Consider the following 22,415-nt stretch of genomic DNA (forward strand, 5'->3'; position numbering starts at 1 on the left):
CAACGTTGTTCCACTGGTTTCTGGTTGTAAAGCTGACGTTGTTCCACTGGTTTCTGGTTGTATAGCCAACGTTGTTCCACTGGTTTCTGGTTGTATAGCCGACGTTGCTCCACTGGTTTCTGGTTGTAAAGCTGACGTTGTTCCACTGGTTTCTGGTTGTATAGCCAATGTTGCTCCACTGGTTTCTGGTTGTATAGCCAACGTTGTTCCACTGGTTCCTGGTTGGATAGCCGACGTTGCTCCACTGGTTTCTGGTTGGATAGCCAACGTTGTTCCACTGGTTTCTGGTTGGATAACCAACGTTGTTCCACTGGTTTCTGGTTTCACAGTTGACATTGCCCCACTGGTTTCTGGTTGCTCCACTGGTTTCTGGTTGTATAGCCAACGTTGTTCCACTGGTTTCTGGTTGTATAGCCAACGTTGTTCCACTGGTTTCTGGTTGTAAAGCTGACGTTGCTCCACTGGTTTCTGGTTGTAAAGCTGACGTTGTTCCACTGGTTTCTGGTTGTATAGCCAATGTTGCTCCACTGGTTTCTGGTTGTATAGCCAACGTTGTTCCACTAGTTTCTGGTTGTATAGCCAACGTTGTTCCACTGGTTTCTGGTTGTATAGCCAACGTTGTTCCACTGGTTTCTGGTTGTATAGCCAACGTTGTTCCACTGGTTTCTGGTTGGATAGCCGACGTTGCTCCACTGGTTTCTGGTTGTAAAGCTGACGTTGCTCCACTGATTCTGGTTGCTCCACTGGTTTCTTGTTCTGTAGTTGACATTGCTCCACTGGTTTCTGGTTGTAAAGCTGACGTTGTTCCACTGGTTTCTGATTGTATAGCCAATGTTGCTCCACTGGTTTCTGGTTGTATAGCCAATGTTGTTCCACTGGTTTCTGGTTGGATAACCAACGTTGTTCCACTGGTTTCTGGTTCCACAGTTGACATTGCCCCACTGGTTTCTGGTTGCTCCACTGGTCTCTGGTTGTATAGCCGACGTTGCTCCACTGGTTTCTGGTTGTAAAGCTGACGTTGTTCCACTGGTTTCTGGTTGTATAGCCAACGTTGTTCCACTGGTTTCTGGTTGTAAAGCTGACGTTGTTCCACTGGTTTCTGGTTGTATAGCCAACGTTGTTCCACTGGTTTCTGGTTGTATAGCCGACGTTGCTCCACTGGTTTCTGGTTGTATAGCCAACGTTGTTCCACTGGTTTCTGGTTGTATAGCCAACGTTGTTCCACTGGTTTCTGGTTGTAAAGCTGACGTTGCTCCACTGGTTTCTGGTTGTAAAGCTGACGTTGTTCCACTGGTTTCTGGTTGTATAGCCAACGTTGCTCCACTGGTTTCTGGTTGTATAGCCAACGTTGTTCCACTGGTTTCTGGTTGTATAGCCAACGTTGTTCCACTGGTTTCTGGTTGTATAGCCAACGTTGTTCCACTGGTTTCTGGTTGGATAGCCGACGTTGCTCCACTGGTTTCTGGTTGTAAAGCTGACGTTGCTCCACTGGTTTCTGGTTGTATAGCCAATGTTGCTCCACTGGTTTCTGGTTGTATAGCCAACGTTGTTCCACTGGTTTCTGGTTGTATAGCCAACGTTGTTCCACTGGTTCCTGGTTGTATAGCCAACGTTGTTCCACTGGTTTCTGGTTGGATAGCCGACGTTGCTCCACTGGTTTCTGGTTGTAAAGCTGACGTTGCTCCACTGATTCTGGTTGCTCCACTGGTTTCTTGTTCTGTAGTTGACATTGCTCCACTGGTTTCTGCCAACGCCGTTCTGCCGGTTTCTAGTTGTAAAACTGACTTTGTTCCACTGGTTTCTGTTTGCTCATCTGATGTTGCTCCACTGGTTTCTGGTTATAAAGCTGATCTTCCTCCACTGGTTTCTGGTTGTACAGTTGACGTTTCTCCACTGGTCTCTGGTTTCTCAGCTGACATTGCTCCACTGGTTTTAACATTGCTCCACCAGCTTCTGGTTGCTCAGCTGACGTTGCTCCACTGGTTTCTGGTTGTAAAGCTGATGTTGCTCCACTGGTTCTGGTTGTAAAGCTGATGTTGCTCCACTGGTTCAGTTTGCTCCACTGGTTTCTTGTTTTACAGTTGACGTTTCTCCACTGGTTTCTGGTTGCTCAGCTGACGTTGCTCCACTGGTTTCTGGTTGTAAAGCTGACGTTGCTCCACTGGTTCTGGTTGCTCCACTGGTTTCTGGTTGTACAGTTGACGTTTCTCCACTGGTCTCTGGTTTCTCAGCTGACATTGCTCCACTGGTTTTAACATTGCTCCACTAGTTTGTGGTTGCTCAGCTGACGTTGCTCCACTGGTTTCTGGTTGTAAAGCTGATGTTGCTCCACTGGTTTCTTTTTTACCGTTGACGTTTCTCCACTGGTTTCTTGTTGCTCAGCTGACGTTGCTCCACTGGTTTCTGGTTGCTCAGCTGACGTTGCTCCACTGGTTCTGGTTGCCCCACTGGTTTCTTGTTCTATAGTTGACGTTCAATAGTAACACCGTTTTGATTTGACTAATTGATGTCCCTCTTGGTTTGATTTGTATTCAATAACTAAATCAAATCCACTTCCAGTTGAACAAGCAAACATGATGCAATGTGATCACAAAGACATTTGTTCATCATGTGTATGTAAACCTGCACAACAACAACAAGACACCCAACAGGCGATCAAATTCATAGAACAAATCAAGTTAATACAATAAACTAACTCAAGTCAGGCTTATTAACACACAAATAACTAATAAATAGATTTTACGAGAGAACCAAAGGAGGGACTAAAAATTTTTTATTTCAAATTAAATAAACCGTAAATAAAATTAAATAATGTGCAAATGAAAATATCGGAAGTTGCTCTTCATATCTGTGACAGCTGGAGTACACACACTACACATATAAAACAACTGACTGACGCATTACCGCCATCAAGTGGTGGGACGCTGTATTGTAACTGACCGTCTCCTGATAACAGGACTACCGATGTGGTCTCACGGTCCACGGGTGCAAAACTGAAAGATGTGTGCGGCCGTCTAGGTGGTGCTTGCGGCCCCTGAATGGGCCGCGGCCCCATGGTTAAGAATCACTGGTCTAGAGGGTGCCCCTTGTTGCAGGTGGGACCTGTTCCATGCCGAGTCAGATCATAGTTATCAAGGACACCACATAGTTCTATAGACCCTCTGTTCTGGGGATTATCAACATAGATATTAAAATCACAATCAATACAGATGATAGACAGCTGTTCAGTGAACTCATCAAAGAAGGTCTCACAGTATTTAGGTGGTCTGTAGATGGTGCGGAATAAAACTTGAGTGGAATTCAGAGCCACATATTAAAAGGAAGTAAAATGACCCAAAGACATGTGCATGCATTGAAGAGAATCATTAAATGAAATATCAACTCCACCTCCTTCTTATGCGCTGTTGTTTCACTCATGAGGCTGGACCTGGGTGCTGTTGATGCCCAGCCGGTGAATATGGGCCTGTAGATTTACTTTGTCACTGCATTGAACAGATCAGTATATATATATATATATATATATATATATATATATATATATATATATATATATATATATATATATATGCATCGAACAGATCAGTGTGTGGATGCAAAACTATTTTCTCCAGCTAAACTCAGACAAAACTGAAATCATTGTCTGTGGCCCACAGAAACAAAGAGAAAGTGTTATCAGTCACCTTGAGACTCTCTCTAAAACCTAAAAATCAGGTTAGAAATCTAGGGAACAGCCACATTAAATCAATAACATCAGCTTTTTACCATCTAAAAAACATTGCCAAAATCAAAGGAATAGTGTCTAAACCAGACTTGGAGAGACTAATCCATGCGTTTGTCTCCAGAAGGTTAGACTACTGTAACGGCCTGCTCACTGGGCTCTAAACGAGCTGGAAGACAGCTGCAGAACATCCAGAACGCTGCTGCTCCAGTCCTGACTAGAGCCAGGAAATACCACCATATTAGTCCAGTGCTCAGGTCTCTGCACTGGCTTCCTGTTGCTCAGAGAATAGACGTTAAAACAGCTCTGCTTGTGTACACATCTCTTCATGGTCTAGCACCAACGTACATGTGTGACATGTTAGAGCCAGATGAACCATCTCGGGCTCTGAGAAGCTCAGGGAGTGGTTCACATGTTAGAGCTATAGGAACCTTCTCATGGAGTGGTTCACATGGTAGAGTCATAGGAACCATCTCATGGAGTGGTTCACATGTTAGAGCTATAGGAACCTTCTCATGGAGTGGTTCACATGTTAGAGTCATAGGAACCTTCTCATGGAGTGGTTCACATGTTAGAGCCATAGGAACCATCTCATGGAGTGGTTCACATGTTAGAGCCAGATGAACCATCTCGGGCTCTGAGAAGCTCAGGGAGTGGTTCACATGTTAGAGCCATAGGAACCATCTCATGGAGTGGTTCACATGTTAGAGTCATAGGAACCTTCTCATGGAGTGGTTCACATGTTAGAGCCATAGGAACCATCTCATGGAGTGGTTCACATGTTAGAGTCATAGGAACCTTCTCATGGAGTGGTTCACATGTTAGAGTCATAGGAACCTTCTCATGGAGTGGTTCACATGTTAGAGTCATAGGAACCTTCTCATGGAGTGGTTCACATGTTAGAGTCATAGGAACCTTCTCATGGAGTGGTTCACATGTTAGAGTCATAGGAACCTTCTCATGGAGTGGTTCACATGTTAGAGTCATAGGAACCTTCTCATGGAGTGGTTCACATGTTAGAGCTATAGGAACCTTCTCATGGAGTGGTTCACATGTTAGAGTCATAGGAACCTTCTCATGGAGTGGTTCACATGTTAGAGTCATAGGAACCTTCTCATGGAGTGGTTCACATGTTAGAGCCATAAGAAGCTTCTCATGGAGTGGTTCACATGTTAGAGCCATAGGAACCTTCTCATGGAGTGGTTCACATGTTAGAGCTATAAGAACCTTCTCATGGAGTGGTTCACATGTTAGAGTCATAGGAACCTTCTCATGGAGTGGTTCACATGTTAGAGCTATAGGAACCTTCTCATGGAGTGGTTCACATGTTAGAGCCATAGGAACCTTCTCATGGAGTGGTTCACATGTTAGAGCCAGAGGAACCTTCTCATGGAGTGGTTCACATGTTAGAGCCATAAGAACCTTCTCATGGAGTGGTTCACATGTTAGAGCCATAAGAAGCTTCTCATGGAGTGGTTCACATGTTAGAGCCATAGGAACCTTCTCATGGAGTGGTTCACATGTTAGAGCTATAAGAACCTTCTCATGGAGTGGTTCACATGTTAGAGTCATAGGAACCTTCTCATGGAGTGGTTCACATGTTAGAGCTATAGGAACCTTCTCATGGAGTGGTTCACATGTTAGAGCTATAGGAACCATCTCATGGAGTGGTTCACATGTTAGAGCCATAGGAACCTTCTCATGGAGTGGTTCACATGTTAGAGCTATAAGAACCTTCTCATGGAGTGGTTCACATGTTAGAGTCATAGGAACCTTCTCATGGAGTGGTTCACATGTTAGAGCTATAGGAACCTTCTCATGGAGTGGTTCACATGTTAGAGTCATAGGAACCTTCTCATGGAGTGGTTCACATGTTAGAGTCATAGGAACCTTCTCATGGAGTGGTTCACATGTTAGAGTCATAGGAACCTTCTCATGGAGTGGTTCACATGTTAGAGTCATAGGAACCTTCTCAGGGAGTGGTTCACATGGTAGAGTCATAGGAACCATCTCATGGAGTGGTTCACATGGTAGAGCCAGAGGAACCTTCTCATGGAGTGGTCTCCTGCTGGTCCAGAGTCAGGACTCAACACGGTGGAACCGTCTTCCAGAAGATGTGAGACAGGCCTCAACTCAACAATGTTTAAATCCAGGCTGAAAACGGTTCTATTTGACAACTGAAAGTATTTTATCTGCACTCTTCGCTTTTAATATAATTAAAATATTATTTTTATGAAATGATTTTATTTGCCTTTTTGCAATTGTATGTAGCTGTAAAGCACTTTGAATTGCGTTGCCTTGATCCATAAGAACAGCTGTTATCTTGGTCTAACCACATTTCAGTTATAAACATCAAGTTTGTGCCTAACAATAAAATAATTGATTAAAAATGAGACCTGACATTTAATAAAGCTAAGTTTAATGGTTTTAAAGCTCTATTTGCCCAATGTATTTATAATGTATTAGGACAGGCTGACGTGTTAAATATGATACATATTTCCTTTCCTATGAATCAGCACAGGAGTTGAGAAGGCTTCACACAGGGCCGACTGTTCCTGGAGAGAATCCGTGGTGTCATTATTGTAGTCTGGACCCAGAAGATATCAATTAATGCGTGGTAGCTCCTCCCAACATGGTAGCTCCTCCCAACATGGTAGCTCCTCCCATCAGTTTATAAATGGGTGTGAATGGATGAATGATGACATGTAGTGTAAATGCGCTTTGATTGGTCGGAAGACTAGAAAAGATCTGGACAAGTACAGTCCATTCACCATTTAAAGTTTAGAACAGCTCCTCACAGTTTCAGCATTTCCCCTAAGTTACAACCAATGTTTAGAAGAAGAAGAGCTCTGACCTCCAGGCTGTACTTGTTCATGTGTGCGAGGCGACGGCTGTACAAGTAGAGCATGCCGATGCTGCTGCCCACCGCCAGGAAGTCACTGCTGCTGTCCAGGGCCGTCAGGTAGACCAGGACGGACCTAAACCCACGCTGCACCTGCAAAGAGAGAGGGGCCGCAGCCTTCATCATCATCTTCATCAATATTACGGCCCAGCCCTCTGGTCTGGAGCGGTTCAGTACCTTGGCTGGGATGGCATTCAGCAGATAGTAGAGGGGGCAGAACTCTCTCAGGACGGAAGGCAAGGCCGCCATGTTTCTGCAAAAAGGACTCCTGGAAGTCAGTGAAACAACAACAACATAAACATACGAAGGGACCAATGAAACAACAACAACATAAACATACGAAGGGACCAATGAAACAACAACAACATAAACATACGAAGGGACCAATGAAACAACAACAACATAAACATACGAAGGGACCAATGAAACAACAACAACATAAACATAAGAAGGGACCAATGAAACAACAACAACATAAACATATGAAGGGACCAATGAAACAACATAAACATATGAAGGGACCAATGAAACAACAACAACATAAACATACGAAGGGACCAATGAAACAACAACAACATAAACATACGAAGGGACCAATGAAACAACAACAACATAAACATACGAAGGGACCAATGAAACAACAACAACATAAACATACGAAGGGACCAATGAAACAACAACAACATAAACATACGAAGGGACCAATGAAACAACAACAACATAAACATAAGAAGGGACCAATGAAACAACAACAACATAAACATATGAAGGGACCAATGAAACAACATAAACATATGAAGGGACCAATGAAACAACAACAACATAAACATACGAAGGGACCAATGAAACAACAACAACATAAACATACGAAGGGACCAATGAAACAACAACAACATAAACATACGAAGGGACCAATGAAACAACAACAACATAAACATACGAAGGGACCAATGAAACAACAACAACATAAACATACGAAGGGACCAATGAAACGATATTTTAGAGAACCCTTAGGGTTTGTCATTCACTTCCTGTCTGGACTCGTCTCACCTGATTCATTACAACCCGAGCGACAGGTGTCGGTTATAGTTAAAGGTCTGACGTCATGTTTTGCAGCTGATGTTTTTGAGTTAAGGTGGAGAGATCAGTCAAACAGGCTTTTGCTGAAATAGGTTTGGTGTGACGTCATGAACCCTTCGGTTTACATTACATGTAGCTGACGCGTTTATAATCATGTGACATTCATACACTGAGTCAAATGAGCTTTGGGGGTTGGAAGACGGACCCCCAGTCGCCCCCGTGCGCTTCATCTGACGTCACACCCTCCTTTAATCATAGTAGAATAAGAGCGTGACGGAGCGTGGGAAGTGTTCCTCCGGCTCTGCGGTCCCAGTCTGGGCTCATATTAAACGGGCCTCCGGTTCTTACCGTTAGCGCAGCAGGCTGCACAAACCCAACAACGACAACAACAACACGTCCAACAGAGATGTCTCATGAGCTCGCAACTCAGACAGAACCGGTGTTACGGGTTAACAGGTGACCGTGTTAGCCCGTTCCACCGGCTAGCTAGCATCTGCGAACCAGCTGGCTCACGTTAACAGGAGGAGGAAGACCGTGCGTGGCTTACTGAGAGCTGCTGCTGAGGTCTCCGATGGTATGCTGCTATAACGTTATGATGTCATCATGTCATAATGTTATACTGTTATGGAGCTGAGACGTCGCCCTGTTGTCTGTCTGGTAGCCTCCATGTTGATCTGAGCTGCTGTCAACAAAGCGCGCCCCCTGCTGACAGCACGCGCTACTGTCAAAGCGCGCCCCCTGCTCACAGCACGCGCTACTGTCAACGCGCGCCCCCTGCTGACAGCACGCGCTACCGTCAAAGCGCGCCCCCTGCTGACAGCACGCGCTACCGTCAAAGCGCGCCCCCTGCTGACAGCACGCGCTACTGCATCCTTTATCAATACGTTTTTATCGATTTAAAATGTTTTTATTTCCACTAAAACAGAGTTTCTGTCTCTTAGATGTTCTTTCATTTCTTCATCTCAGGATCATTTTCTTAATACATAAAAAAAGGAATGACCGGAAGCGGAAACTCGGTGACTACTGGTTGTAAAACCTGGAGAATGGATCTATTTGTCGGACTGAGCTGATTGATTCAGAAGATGAACAAACCAGTAAAAACTCATTCCTTTCTCTTTTATTGTGTATAAGTATTGTCCTGGTATATATATATATATATATATATATATATATATATATATATATATATATATATATAGTTCTGACATAACATAACTATTTATATAATAATGAATATTCAAACGTTTCCTATGAAACCTCAGAGTCCGGTCCGGAGCTGAAATCCAGTCCGGGACGTGCGCGCTCCCGCGTGCTGCTGACTGCTGAAGTAGGCTAGTCGTCCCGCGGCTAGCCGTTAGCTGCTGCTCGTGTCCGCGCTCCCGTTCACGGTGTCCTCCGGTTCTTCGGCAGCGTACACAGAAACGTTAACCGGGGGTTTATTCGAGGATATCGATCCACGATCAGGTGGATCTGATCCACCAACTGTCACTAAGTCTGATAGCTCTCAGTTAGCCTCGCAGCCAAAATGGCGGACAACGAGGATGACAGCAGTTTGACCAGAACAATAACAGCCGCGGAGCCTCCGGGGTCTGAGGTCCAGCCTACCGGTGCTGAGACCAGTTCAGAGTCAGTACCCGGTGCTGAGACCAGTTCAATGGCAGAGTCCGGAGCTCATCTGGCGGACTTGTTGCAGAGCTGCCCAGAAGAACAGAACTTCCTGGTGGGCACAGATTTCAGCAGCCTCGGCCCGGACCTGGTGAACACCACCATCATCTATGTGCAGCCGGACGGCAGCCTGGTGGAGGGCTCCGGGCTGTCCCCTGAGGAGCAGCAGGCTCTGCTGGACCAGCTCACCAAGCAGCAGATCGTCCAGGTCTCCGACACCGAGGCTGCCCAGTTGCTCCAGCAGAGCCAGCTGGTCAAAACCATCCCGATCCATAACACGGCTCTGGACCCAAGCCAGCTGCAGCAGGTCATCAACCAGGTCACCAAGTCTCACCAGCAGGTCAACGTCCAGGTCCCCCAACATGGTCTGAAGCAGCAGGTCCAGGTTCCCCTGCATGGTCTAAAGCAGCAGGTTCAGGTTTCTCAGCAGAACTTAATGTCTACACCTCAAAACAATGCTTCCCAGCAGCTAAAGAGTGTCGCCAAACAGGTAGCCATGCAGACCGCAAGCTCGGTGCAGGTGGTCCAGAAGAAGGTGAGTCAGAAGAAGAGCCTGTTTACAGATCAGTTTGGTTCATCTGGACTGTAGTGGATTCACCAAGTCCTAGTTTGGTTTGTGACTGCACTGAGCTCCACTCGGCTATCTGCTCTCCTGCTCCTCCATCAATAACCCTGAGGAGGTGGAGGATGGATCTGAGGTCAGGAGATGATTGACAGGAAGCAGAAGGCTATTGCAGAAAGAGCGGATTAGTTGGGCATGAGGTTATGGGGGTAGGGTTGTCAGGTTCGGGGTTATAGGGGTGGGATTATGGGGTAGAGGTTACGGGATGAGGGTGGGGATGGTGGATGAGGGTGGTGTTATGGGGGTAGGGTTATGAGGGTGAAGTTACAGGGGTAGGGTTATGAGGGTGGTGTTATGGGGGTAGGGTTATGAGGGTGAAGTTACAGGGGTAGGGTTATGAGGGTGGTGTTATGAGGGTGGTGTTATGGGGGTAGGGTTATGAGGGTGGTGTTATGGGGGTAGGGTTATGAGGGTGAAGTTACAGGGGTAGGGTTATGAGGGTGGTGTTATGGGGGTAGGGTTATGAGGGTGGTGTTATGGGGGTAGGGTTATGAGGGTGAAGTTACAGGGGTAGGGTTATGAGGGTGGTGTTATGGGGGTAGGGTTATGAGGGTGGTGTTATGGGGGTAGGGTTATGAGGGTGAAGTTACAGGGGTAGGGTTATGAGGGTGGTGTTATGGGGGTAGGGTTATGAGGGTGGTGTTATGGGGGTAGGGTTATGAGGGTGGTGTTACGGAGGTAGGGTTATGAGGGTGGTGTTATGGGGGTAGAGTTATGAGGGTGAAGTTACAGGGGTAGGGTTATGAGGGTGGTGTTATGGGGGTAGGGTTATGAGGGGGAATTTACAGGGGTAGGGTTATGAGGGTGGTGTTACGGAGGTAGGGTTATGAGGGTGGTGTTACGGGGGTGGGATTATGGGGATGAGGGTGGTGTTACAGGGGTAGGGTTATGAGGGTGGGATTATGTGGTAGGGCTATGAGGGTGAAGTTACGGGGGTAGGGTTATGAGGGTGGGATTATGGGGATGAGGGTGGTGTTATGGGGGTGGGATTATGTGGGTAATGTTATGGGGGTAGGGTTATGAGGGTGGTGTTATGAGGGTGGTGTTATGGGGGTAGGGTTATGAGGGTGGTGTTATGGGGGTAGGGTTATGAGGGTGGTGTTACGGAGGTAGGGTTATGAGGGTGGTGTTACGGGGGTAGGGTTATGAGGGTGAAGTTACAGGGGTAGGGTTATGAGGGTGGTGTTATGAGGGTGGTGTTATGGGGGTAGGGTTATGAGGGTGGTGTTATGGGGGTAGGGTTATGAGGGTGGTGTTACGGAGGTAGGGTTATGAGGGTGGTGTTATGGGGGTAGGGTTATGAGGGTGGTGTTACGGAGGTAGGGTTATGAGGGTGGTGTTATGGGGGTAGAGTTATGAGGGTGAAGTTACGGGGGTAGGGTTATGAGGGTGGTGTTATGGGGGTAGGGTTATGAGGGTGAAGTTACAGGGGTAGGGTTATGAGGGTGGTGTTATGAGGGTGGTGTTATGGGGGTAGGGTTATGAGGGTGGTGTTATGGGGGTAGGGTTATGAGGGTGGTGTTATGGGGGTAGAGTTATGAGGGTGAAGTTACAGGGGTAGGGTTATGAGGGTGGTGTTATGGGGGTAGGGTTATGAGGGTGGTGTTATGGGGGTAGGGTTATGGGGGTGGTGTTATGAGGGTGGTGTTATGGGGGTAGGGTTATGAGGGTGGTGTTATGGGGGTAGGGTTATGAGGGTGGTGTTATGGGGGTATGGTTATGAGGGTGGTGTTATGGGGGTAGGGTTATGGGGGTGGTGTTATGAGGGTGGTGTTATGGGGGTAGGGTTATGGGGGTGGTGTTACGGGGGTAGGGTTATGAGGGTGGTGTTACGGGGGTAGGGTTATGAGGGTGGTGTTACGGGGGTAGGGTTATGAGGGTGGTGTTATGGGGGTAGGGTTATGGGGGTGGTGTTACGGGGGTAGGGTTATGAGGGTGGTGTTACGGGGGTAGGGTTATGAGGGTGGTGTTATGGGGGTAGGGTTATGAGGGGGAATTTACAGGGGTAGGGTTATGAGGGTGGTGTTACGGGGGTGGGATTATGGGGATGAGGGTGAAGTTACGGGGGTAGGGTTATGAGGGTGGGATTATGGGGATGAGGGTGGTGTTATGGGGGTGGGATTATGTGGGTAATGTTATGGGGGTAGGGTTATGAGGGTGAGGTCATGGGGATGAGGGTGGTGTTATGGGGGTGGGATTATGTGGGTAATGTTATGGGGGTAGGGTAATGAGGGTGGGGTTATGGGGATGAGGTTATGAGGGTGGGGTTATGGGGATGAGGGTGGTATGGGGTAGGCATATGGGGATGAGGTTAGGGATATGGGGTGAGGTTTGGAGTTAGGGTTATGGGGGGAGGGTTATGGAGATGAGGGTAGTGTTATAGGGTTCAAAGTGAGAAGCCTGTTTTTACATGAAGTTGTAAAGTTTGGGGTTCGGCTACATTTTCACATCAATACATTTTACAATCTCTCAGGATAACGGGTCACTAATCACTGTAGAATGTTAACTTTATCTTAACCTCTTTAAGGGGTTCTGCAGAACATCCTTAAAGGTTATCAGGAGAAAACCAAGGCATGAAACCAGGGTGACAACAGTTTGAGATCCAGATTAGTGTGGGCCTAGTCTGAGATTAAAGAACTACAAAATCACAGAGATTAGCTCTTTATTTTCTGGTTATATTATATTTAACTAATTTAAACCGATTCCATTAACAACAGATGGATTAAAAGAACAAACAATCTCCCCACAGCTGAGCTGTTCTGGAGTTTTCGGCTCTATCGCGTGATCTTCATCATTCTGACATTATAGCTGTGTGTCAGAAGTTCGATCATCTGGTTTTGGGTGTTCTGTCTTTTCAGTCGGAGCTCGTCAGGATCCAGATCCAGGTTCCCCCCAAAAAGGAAGTGAAGTCTGTCTCGACCCTCCAGCAGAGGAGTGTCGCGGTCAACAATCCGCAGGTCAAGCTTTCGGCCAACGGGAACAAGAGCAGCGCTCAGATCATCCACATCCAGCCTGTGGTTGGTCAGCCGGGTCAGCAGTTCTTCCTGCAGCAGAACCCGGGAGACCCCCCCATCCAGCTGCTGCTGCAGAGCTCCACCCCCGTCGTCGGATCTCTGCTCCCATTAGTCCACAAGCTCACAGGCCAGACAACATCAGCATGCACTGCTTCCATCCCAATTCAGAAACCAGCAACATCCCCTATCAGAGTCCAGACCCCCTCCATCGTCCAGACCCCGCATTCCTCCGTCCCACTAATTGAAACCCCTGCTAACGGTACGACGACAGTCGCCAGCAAGAGTCCAGGTAAATCACTTGCAGTCATCGCGGTGGTCCCAGTAGAGAACGCCACACCTGCTGTTGCCCGACCCGCCACTGTGGCCCCGGCCCAAGCAGTAAAGAACAGAGACCGGGAGAAAGAGAAGAAGGCGAAGACGAGCGAGAAGAGGGCTGTGAAGGTCCAAACCAGATCTGGTCGAGTCTCCAGACCACCGAAGTACAAAGCCAAAGACTACAAGTTCATTAAGACGGAAGACCTGGCGGACAGCCATCAGTCCGACTCGGACGACTACTCCGATATGAGCGTGGAGGAGGAGGATGGCGGGAGGAAAGATGGCCCCGCCCCTGGCGTCTCTCTTACCTACAGCCACAAGTCCCGGTCTCACCGCTGCCAGACGTGTGACAAGGCCTACATTGGTCTCGGAGGCCTGAACCGGCACTACAAACTGAACCCGACTCACGGAGAGCCCGATCTGCCCGACAACATACCACACCCCCTCAGGGATGATGGCCAATCACAGAAGACGAAAACAGGAGGTGTCAGTGAGGAGGATGAGGAGGCAGAGGAGGAGGAGGAGAAGAAGAAGAAGAAGATGAAGATGATGATGACGACGACGACGACGGAGGACAAACCTGTTGAGACGGCATTAAACCGAGTAAGAGACTCAGCTCTATGATTGACTGGGTACCCACTGGTTAATTACACTGGTTTATTATCTATTTTATTACAATGTGGTTAACTGACTAGTTATTAAATAATTAGTTAACCCACGTCTGTCTGACCATTAATTTACTAACTATTATTTTCTATCTGTCTACAGGTGGAGGGGGGTCCAGCGTCAGCTGTCGGACTCAGGGGCCTCCATCAACGGGGCCCCGGCAGGCCCCGGGGACGAGGGAGAGGGAGAGGCAGGGGGCGGGGACGATCACTGGGACCGCTTCCTAAAGTGAGTTCACTTATGAATCCATGTTTATTGAACACAATTCAGATTTAACCACTACAAATGTCAAACACCTGTACAGTCCAGTAGTGAACCTGTACAGTCCAGTAGGACAGTCTGATGCTGTATCACACCTGTACAGTCCAGTAGCACACCTGTACAGTCCAGTAGGACAGTCTGATGCTGTATCACACCTGTACAGTCCAGTAGGACAGTCTGATGCTGTATCACACCTGTACAGTCCAGTAGGACAGTCTGACCTGTACAGATGAATACAAATGAACAGTTCATCTCGCTGGTTGACTCTCAGGTGACGGTGGGCCTCGTTAGTAGGCGGGGCCGTCGTGGTCGGCCTCCAAAGCTCGCTGTCAATTTGGCTACCGCAGAGCAGCAGGTGGAGCGGAGACGAGAACAGTTGCAGGAGGTAAGAGGAGGTGGAGGTGTTCTAGACATGATGTAATGAAGACCTACAGGTGTGTTGTTGGTTCCATAACGACCGTGTGTTTACAGCTGGTGGAGCAGTGTGAGGATGAGGAGCTGATGGACATAGTTCTTCCTCGTTTGACTAAAGTGTTGAGTTTGTGGGAGGTTCTTTTGGCAAAGGTACACACACAGTTGTACATATACGCCGTATATATATATCTTACAGTACAGTACAGTACTAACAAGAAGACCTTTTCTTTGTATTTCATGTCCTCTGGTCATTTTAGGTGGAGGGCACCGGTCCTGCTCGGACTCTGTTTCCAGACATTTACCGTGAGTTTGAGTCCCTGCAGGCACAAGTAAGACAGGCGGCTCAGGATTACATCATTAGCCCGCAGGGCGGAGCTCTACCACTGGAGGTCAGGAACATCGAGGTAAGAAGTTCGTGGCATCAAGTGTAGGAGACGTGGCATCAAGTGTAGGTGACGTGGCATCAAGTGTAGGAGACGTGGCATCAAGTGTAGGAGACGTGGCATCAAGTGTAGGAGACGTGGCATCAAGTGTAGGTGACGTGGCATCAAGTGTAGGTGACGTGGCATCAAGTGTAGGTGACGTGGCATCAAGTGTAGGAGACGTGGCATCAAGTGTAGGAGACGTGGCATCAAGTGTAGGAGACGTGGCATCAAGTGTAGGAGACGTGGCATCAAGTGTAGGTGACGTGGCATCAAGTGTAGGTGACGTGGCATCAAGTGTAGGAGACGTGGCATCAAGTGTAGGAGACGTGGCATCAAGTGTAGGAGACGTGGCATCAAGTGTAGGTGACGTGGCATCAAGTGTAGGTGACGTGGCATCAAGTGTAGGAGACGTGGCATCAAGTGTAGGAGACGTGGCATCAAGTGTAGGAGACGTGGCATCAAGTGTAGGAGACGTGGCATCAAGTGTAGGTGACGTGGCATCAAGTGTAGGTGACGTGGCATCAAGTGTAGGAGACGTGGCATCAAGTGTAGGAGACGTGGCATCAAGTGTAGGTGACGTGTAGGAGACGTGGCATCAAGTGTAGGAGACGTGGCATCAAGTGTAGGAGACGTGGCATCAAGTGTAGGTGACGTGGCATCAAGTGTAGGAGACGTGGCATCAAGTGTAGGAGACGTGGCATCAAGTGTAGGAGACGTGGCATCAAGTGTAGGTGACGTGTAGGAGACGTGGCATCAAGTGTAGGAGACGTGGCATCAAGTGTAGGAGACGTGGCATCAAGTGTAGGTGACGTGGCATCAAGTGTAGGTGACGTGGCATCAAGTGAAGGAGACGTGGCATCAAGTGTAGGAGACGTGGCATCAAGTGTAGGAGACGTGGCATCAAGTGTAGGAGACGTGGCATCAAGTGTAGGAGACGTGGCATCTAGTGAAGGAGACGTGGCGTACTACTATGTTGTACTATGCTATGTTGTACTATGCTGTGTTGTACTATGCTATGTTGTACTATGCTGTGTTGTACTATGCTATGTTGTACTATGCTGTGTTGTACTATGCTATGTTGTACTATGCTGTGTTGTACTATGCTGTGTTGTACTATGCTATGTTGTACTATGCTGTGTTGTACTATGCTATGTTGTACTATGCTGTGTTGTACTATGCTATGTTGTACTATGCTGTGTTGTACTATGCTGTGTTGTACTATGCTGTGTTGTACTATGCTGTGTTGTACTGTACTGTGTTGTACTGTACTGTGTTGTACTACGCAATGCTGTGTTGTACTATGCTGTGTTGTACTATGCTGTGTTGTACTGTACTGTGTTGTACTATGCAATGCTGTGTTGTACTATGCTATGTTGTACTATGCTGTGTTGTACTATGCTGTGTTGTACTATGCTGTGTTGTACTATGCTGTGTTGTACTGTACTGTGTTGTACTGTACTGTGTTGTACTGTACTGTGTTGTACTACGCAATGCTGTGTTGTACTATGCTGTGTTGTACTATGCTATGTTGTACTATGCTATGTTGTACTATGCTGTGTTGTACTATGCTATGTTGTACTATGCTGTGTTGTACTATGCTATGTTGTACTATGCTGTGTTGTACTATGCTGTGTTGTACTATGCTGTGTTGTACTATGCTGTGTTGTACTGTACTGTGTTGTACTGTACTGTGTTGTACTACGCAATGCTGTGTTGTACTATGCTGTGTTGTACTATGCTGTGTTGTACTGTACTGTGTTGTACTATGCAATGCTGTGTTGTACTATGCTGTACTGTACTATGATTTGTTGTACTGTACTGTGTTGTACTATGCTGTGTTGTACTATGCTGTACTGTACTATGATTTGTTGTACTATGCTGTGTTGTACTATGCTATGCTGTGTTGTACTATGCTGTACTGTACTATGATTTGTTGTACTATGCTGTGTTGTACTATGCTATGCTGTGTTGTACTATGCTGTACTGTGCTATGCTGTGTTGTACTGTACTGTGCTATGCTGTGCTGTGTTGTACTGTGCTGTGTTGTACTATGCTGTGTTGTACTGTACTGTGTTGTACTATGCTGTGTTGTACTGTACTGTGCTATGCTGTGTTGTACTGTGCTGTGTTGTACTATGCTGTGTTGTACTGTACTGTGTTGTACTATGCTGTGTTGTACTGTACTATGCTGTACTATGCTGTACTGTACTGTACTATGCTTTGTTGTACTGTGCTGTGCCATGCTGTACTGTACTATGTTGTACTGTACTATTCTGTGCCATGCTGTACTGTACTGTACTGTACTATGCTGTAATGTCCTGTGCTGTACTGTACTGTACTATGCTTTAATGTCCTGTGCTATACTGTACTATGCTGCACTGTACTGTACTGTAATGTGCTGTCCTATACTGTGTGTTTTTCAGGTTGCCAGGTCTCTGGGAATCCTAGACGAGGTGAACAGGATGAAGGTGGTTCCTGGAGCGTCTCCCAGCTCCAGTCTGACCAATAAGAACGTCCGATACATGGAGGTAAACGCACCATCAGCACAGTTGGTTTCTGAGATCCAGGTTGGTCTGGTCAGGTTGTCTTTGTTCTTGTGTTGCACATGTAAACATCAGAGCCTGATTTCAGAGACCTGGATCTGTTACCTGTTGTACTCTGATAGAAACTAGTTTCCAGGTTCAGTCTGATTCCGTCAAACTGTTTTCCAGAATTCCAAGATGTTGCCGCCTTCCAAGAGATTCAAGATGGAGAACAGCGTCCCGATTCAGAATGGCATCGGCACGCACAAAGCAGGTACTACGCCCTACTGCGTCAGTACCCCGCCCTGACCGCCCTACTGCGTCAGTACCCCGCCCTAACCGTCCTACTGCGTCAGTACCACGTCCTAACCGTCCTACTGCGTCAGTACCACGTCCTAACCGTCCTACTGCGTCAGTACCCCGTCCTACTGCGTCAGTACCCCGCCCTGACCGCCCTACTGCGTCAGTACCCCGCCCTAACCGTCCTACTGCGTCAGTAACCCGCCCTACTGCGTCAGTACCCCGCCCTAACCGTCCTACTGCGTCAGTACCCCGCCCTACTGCGTCAGTACCCCGTCCTACTGCGTCAGTACCACGCCCTAACCGTCCTTCTCCTTCAGTACCCCGCCCTAACCGTCCTACTCCTTCAGTACCCCGCCCTAACCGTCCTACTGCGTCAGTACCCCGCCCTAACCGTCCTACTGCGTCAGTACCCCGTCCTAACGTCCTACTGCGTCAGTACCCCGCCCTAACCGTCCTACTGCGTCAGTACATTACATGTTGTTTAGCTGACGGTTTTATCCATTAAATTTACATTACATGTCATTTAGCTGACGCTTTTATCCAAAGCGGTAACCAGTGAAGGTCGCGGAGGAGCGGAGGATTGTGGGTAAATTTCGGGAGGTTGAAGACCAGTCGAGCAGCTGCATTCTGGATGAGCTGTAGAGGTCGAATGACATTAGCAGGTAGACCTGAAGGAGGGAGTTACAGTAGTCTAGCTGTGAGATGATCAGAGCCTGGACCAGAACCTGGACCACAACCTGTGCCGCCTTCTGAGTGAGAAGAGGTCGTATTCTCCTGATGTTGTACAGCATGTACCTACAGGAGCGTGTTGCTGCGGTAATGTTGGCAGTCAGGGAGAGTTGACTGACAGGTGTCACACCGAGGTTCCTGGCAGTCGGGGGCGGGGCTGAGTTGTTGAAGGTGATAGACAGGTCGTGGGTGGGAGAGCCTTTTCCTGGAAGGAGGAGAAGTTCAGTCTTGTCCGGGTTAATTTTCAGGTGGTGTGCAGACATCCACTGAGAGATGTCAGTCAGACATCCACTGAGAGATGTCAGTCAGACATCCACTGAGAGATGTCAGTCAGACAGGCAGAGATTCGTGCTGCTACCTGTGTTTCAGATTGGGGAAACGAGAGGATCAGTTGGGTGTCGTCAGCATAGCTGTGGTAGGTGAAGCCATGAGAGTGAATTACAGAGAGAGAGAGTTGGTGTACAGAGAGAAGAGAAGAGGACCAAGGACTGAGCCCTGAGGGACCCCAGTAGTCAGAGGACAAGGCTCAGACACAGATCCTCTCCAGGTTACCCGGTAAGAGCGGTCGGTGAGGTAGGATGAGAAGAGTGAGAGCAGAGCCTGAGATACCAGGTCCTGGAGGGAGGACTAGAGGATCTGGTGGTTCACTGTGTCAAAGGCAGCGGAAAGGTCTAGAAGGATGAGGACAGAGGAGAGAGAGGCTGCTCTAGTGTGAAGGATAAGGACAGAGGAGAGAGGATGCTCTAGTGTGAAGGATAAGGACAGAGGAGAGAGAGGCTGCTCTAGTGTGAAGGATAAGGACAGAGGAGAGAGGATGCTCTAGTGTGAAGGATAAGGACAGAGGAGAGAGGATGCTCTAGTGTGAAGGATAAGGACAGAGGAGAGAGGGTGCTCTAGTGTGAAGGATAAGGACAGAGGAGAGAGGCTGCTCTAGTGTGAAGGATAAGGACAGAGGAGAGAGGGTGCTCTAGTGTGAAGGATAAGGACAGAGGAGAGAGGGTGCTCTAGTGTGAAGGATAAGGACAGAGGAGAGAGAGGATGCTCTAGCAGTGTGAAGCTGCTCAGACACAGCCAGGAGGGCAGTCTCTATCCAAAGCAACTTACATTCATACACCGTAGAACAGCTACAGGGAGCAACTTGGGGTTTAGTGTCTTGCTCAAGGACACATCAACATGGGCTAGCAGAGCCAGGGATCAAACCGCTGATCCTCTGATTGATAGACGGACCTGCTAACCACTGACCCACAGTCGCCCCGTACCCCGCCCTACTGCGTCAGTACTATGCCCTACTATATCGATGCTTGTTAATATATCTGTGGATCTACAATTTGAAATGGACATTAATAAAAAAAAAAATTAACTTTTTTCCCAAGATGGGACTACAGTGACACTTGTAGCCCCTGTGACCTCGCTGAAGCCCTGCTCGGTCACCGTCTCTCCTTTGGAGATTCCTGCTGGATCCAAACTGCTGACCTCCAGTGCTGACCATTCCTCCAGGTGAGGTGGCCTTGCCCCCAGTTGTCATACCTGGACCAGGTTTACATTGCTGGTTTGAACTGAATGTGTTTCTCTGGTCCCTCAGCTCCTCTGGTTCCATCTCTGCTATGGTACCCGCCACCCAGGCTCCGCCCCCTGCCATGCCCATGGAGGTGACCCCGGGTGAGAACCAGGGGTTGGAGCCTCTGCAGACTAATGTCAAGGTAAAGTCTATGCAGACAAACCAGGTCTTGAGCACCAGTGACATCACAGCCCAAATAAAGGAGCTGGAAAAAGCTCTGGGTTCAAGTCCCGAAACCAACACAGACTCAAAGAAACCTGAATCCAGCTCAGTCCAGACTGTGGCTTCCTCTGAGCGCCAGCAGAGGGATTCCACCCTATCCGAGTCAAGTTCAGCGGACCCCTGCCAGTCCAAAGAGCTTCAGGAGGGTCAAGAGATCTACATTCAGACCGAGGGCCTGACAGTCCAGCTGGCAGAGCCCAATGTAGACCGAATAATGATTGTCAACGGTCCGGACGGGGCCACCATGCACATCGAGAACCCAGGCGGGATCCCATTGGAGGCGGGCCAGGCCCAGCTGGGCATCGAGGCTTCAGACGGAGCCAAAGCTTCTCAGTGAACCCTGAACAGAATCTTAACTGAGCAAGACCAGAATCTGACCTGAACCACATCACACTGATGAGGAGGGACTGGATTTTTTAGGTGGTATTTATAAGGTGTACAAAGTGCAAACGTGACATTATCAATGTGGGTGTAATGAACACATCAGCCTGTAAGGGGCACTTCTTGACCAGACTGCTGGTGTGGGGTGTAAGGAGTTTCTGTGAGCTCCATCCTGTTGAACACGTTTCAGTTTAACACCGGAGGACAAACCGTTCTGCTAATCTCACACCTGAAGTGACGTCTCGTTCTTTCTTTGCGTTTTGGAAACAAGTTCAAGACCTGAAGTTCTTCTCCCAGATCGTCAAACATCAGAGCTGCCGTCTACAATTTTCAATCTAATATTTAAAGGTATCAAAAATATCAGATTTCTCCAGATAACCTGATCAATAAATCCTGACCTTGGGTCAACAGATTCAATATGAGCAACATTATTTAATTGAGAGATGATGGAAAATCAGTTTGTTGTCTGGGCAACGATTAACAAGTCGCGTTTACTGTTCAGCTCTTTTGTTCTCAGCCGGCCTTCAGGAGCACAAGCTTCTTGCTGGTTTTTTTTAAGGAATCTGAAGTGATTGTAAATTTGTAAACTAGTTTTTCCCCCAGTGTTTCAGTAATTGAACATGTCCATTTCAAAAATAGAAACTGATTAGTTGGCTGTTTATATGTAGGATATGAAAAACAAAGTTGCACTATTTTATTACTTTTTATAAAACATGCATTTTTCAAATGTAAAGTGGACATTTGTACTTGTTTGGAGAATTGACATTAAACGCACTGAATGGAGGAACTTAAACTGAATTGATTTGTCATTTGCTGAATGCATGAAATGCATTTCATGTTCCTCCAATAAACTCTGAGCTCCATCTTAGTTTCACATGATGGAAGTTTAATAAATGTCCTCGTCTTCAGTAGATTTATGTTTTACGTTATTTTTTATTTGCATTACATTCAACGTCCTTAAAATGCTTTTATGTTACAAAGCTTTAGATTTTAATTGGGTTTTATAAAAGGGGTTTGTGTGACCCTGAAAGTTGTGTTGTCAGGAGAAATAGCTCCTGGCAGGGTCTCCGAAGGCAAAGTGATCTCAGGGGAGAGGCCCAGACCAGGAGCCATTCATGGACCCTTGATGAATCTGATGGGAAAGAGGAACGGGGAAACCAGGCGCTGTGGGCCCACCACTCGAAAGGCACCGAGGTCAATGTGAGCCGGGCGTGCCGACCTCCGTCATCCCAGACGAGCTCTAGGGACGTGGAATATCACCTCTTTGGCGGAAAGGAACTGGTTCTGAAGGTGAGTGCTGGGCAGGATCCTCCGGCGCCAACAGCTGAGCGCCACTGCGTTGGCGTTTCCCCGGGGAACGAGAGCCTCATGGGAAGTCTCTGATTGTTGTTTGTGCTTATTCACCCAACATCCGTTGGGCCTTCTTGGAGTCGGTGGGGGGCGTTCTGGAATCTGCTCCAGTCTACTTGTGATTTGTGAACTCGTAGAAGGCCTACGACCGTGTTCTGTGGGCAGTGTGAAGCGGTTGGGATGAAAGTCAGTAGGTCTGAGGCCACGGTTCTCTGCCAGTCTTCGGTGCGACGTAAGCAGTGCTGCGGGTGTTGTGAAGAGGTACAAG

General features: G+C 47.7%; 2 protein-coding genes across 2 annotated transcripts; one reads left to right on the top strand and one right to left on the bottom strand.

Annotated features, from left to right (window-relative positions):
- Positions 1–6,093: 6,093 nt before the first annotated feature.
- LOC117725215 (tectonin beta-propeller repeat-containing protein 2-like) lies at positions 6,094–8,394 on the bottom strand. Its single transcript, XM_034525241.1, has 4 exons — positions 8,248–8,394; positions 6,798–6,888; positions 6,573–6,713; positions 6,094–6,273 (listed from the first exon to the last, which is right to left on the bottom strand). The coding sequence occupies exons 2-4, from the start codon at positions 6,867–6,869 to the stop codon at positions 6,199–6,201; spliced, it is 288 nt and encodes a 95-aa protein (XP_034381132.1). The 5' UTR covers positions 6,870–6,888; positions 8,248–8,394; the 3' UTR covers positions 6,094–6,198.
- Positions 8,395–8,981: 587 nt separating this feature from the next.
- On the top strand, positions 8,982–21,590 carry znf839 (zinc finger protein 839). The gene is made up of 10 exons (XM_034563124.1): positions 8,982–9,900; positions 12,846–13,919; positions 14,085–14,210; positions 14,515–14,628; positions 14,715–14,807; positions 14,915–15,061; positions 17,506–17,610; positions 17,794–17,878; positions 20,010–20,133; positions 20,219–21,590. The coding sequence occupies exons 1-10, from the start codon at positions 9,226–9,228 to the stop codon at positions 20,751–20,753; spliced, it is 3,078 nt and encodes a 1,025-aa protein (XP_034419015.1). The 5' UTR covers positions 8,982–9,225; the 3' UTR covers positions 20,754–21,590.
- Positions 21,591–22,415: the final 825 nt, after the last annotated feature.

Source organism: Cyclopterus lumpus, chromosome 22, assembly GCF_009769545.1.
Source record: "Cyclopterus lumpus isolate fCycLum1 chromosome 22, fCycLum1.pri, whole genome shotgun sequence".
Lineage (NCBI taxonomy): Eukaryota > Metazoa > Chordata > Actinopteri > Perciformes > Cyclopteridae > Cyclopterus > Cyclopterus lumpus.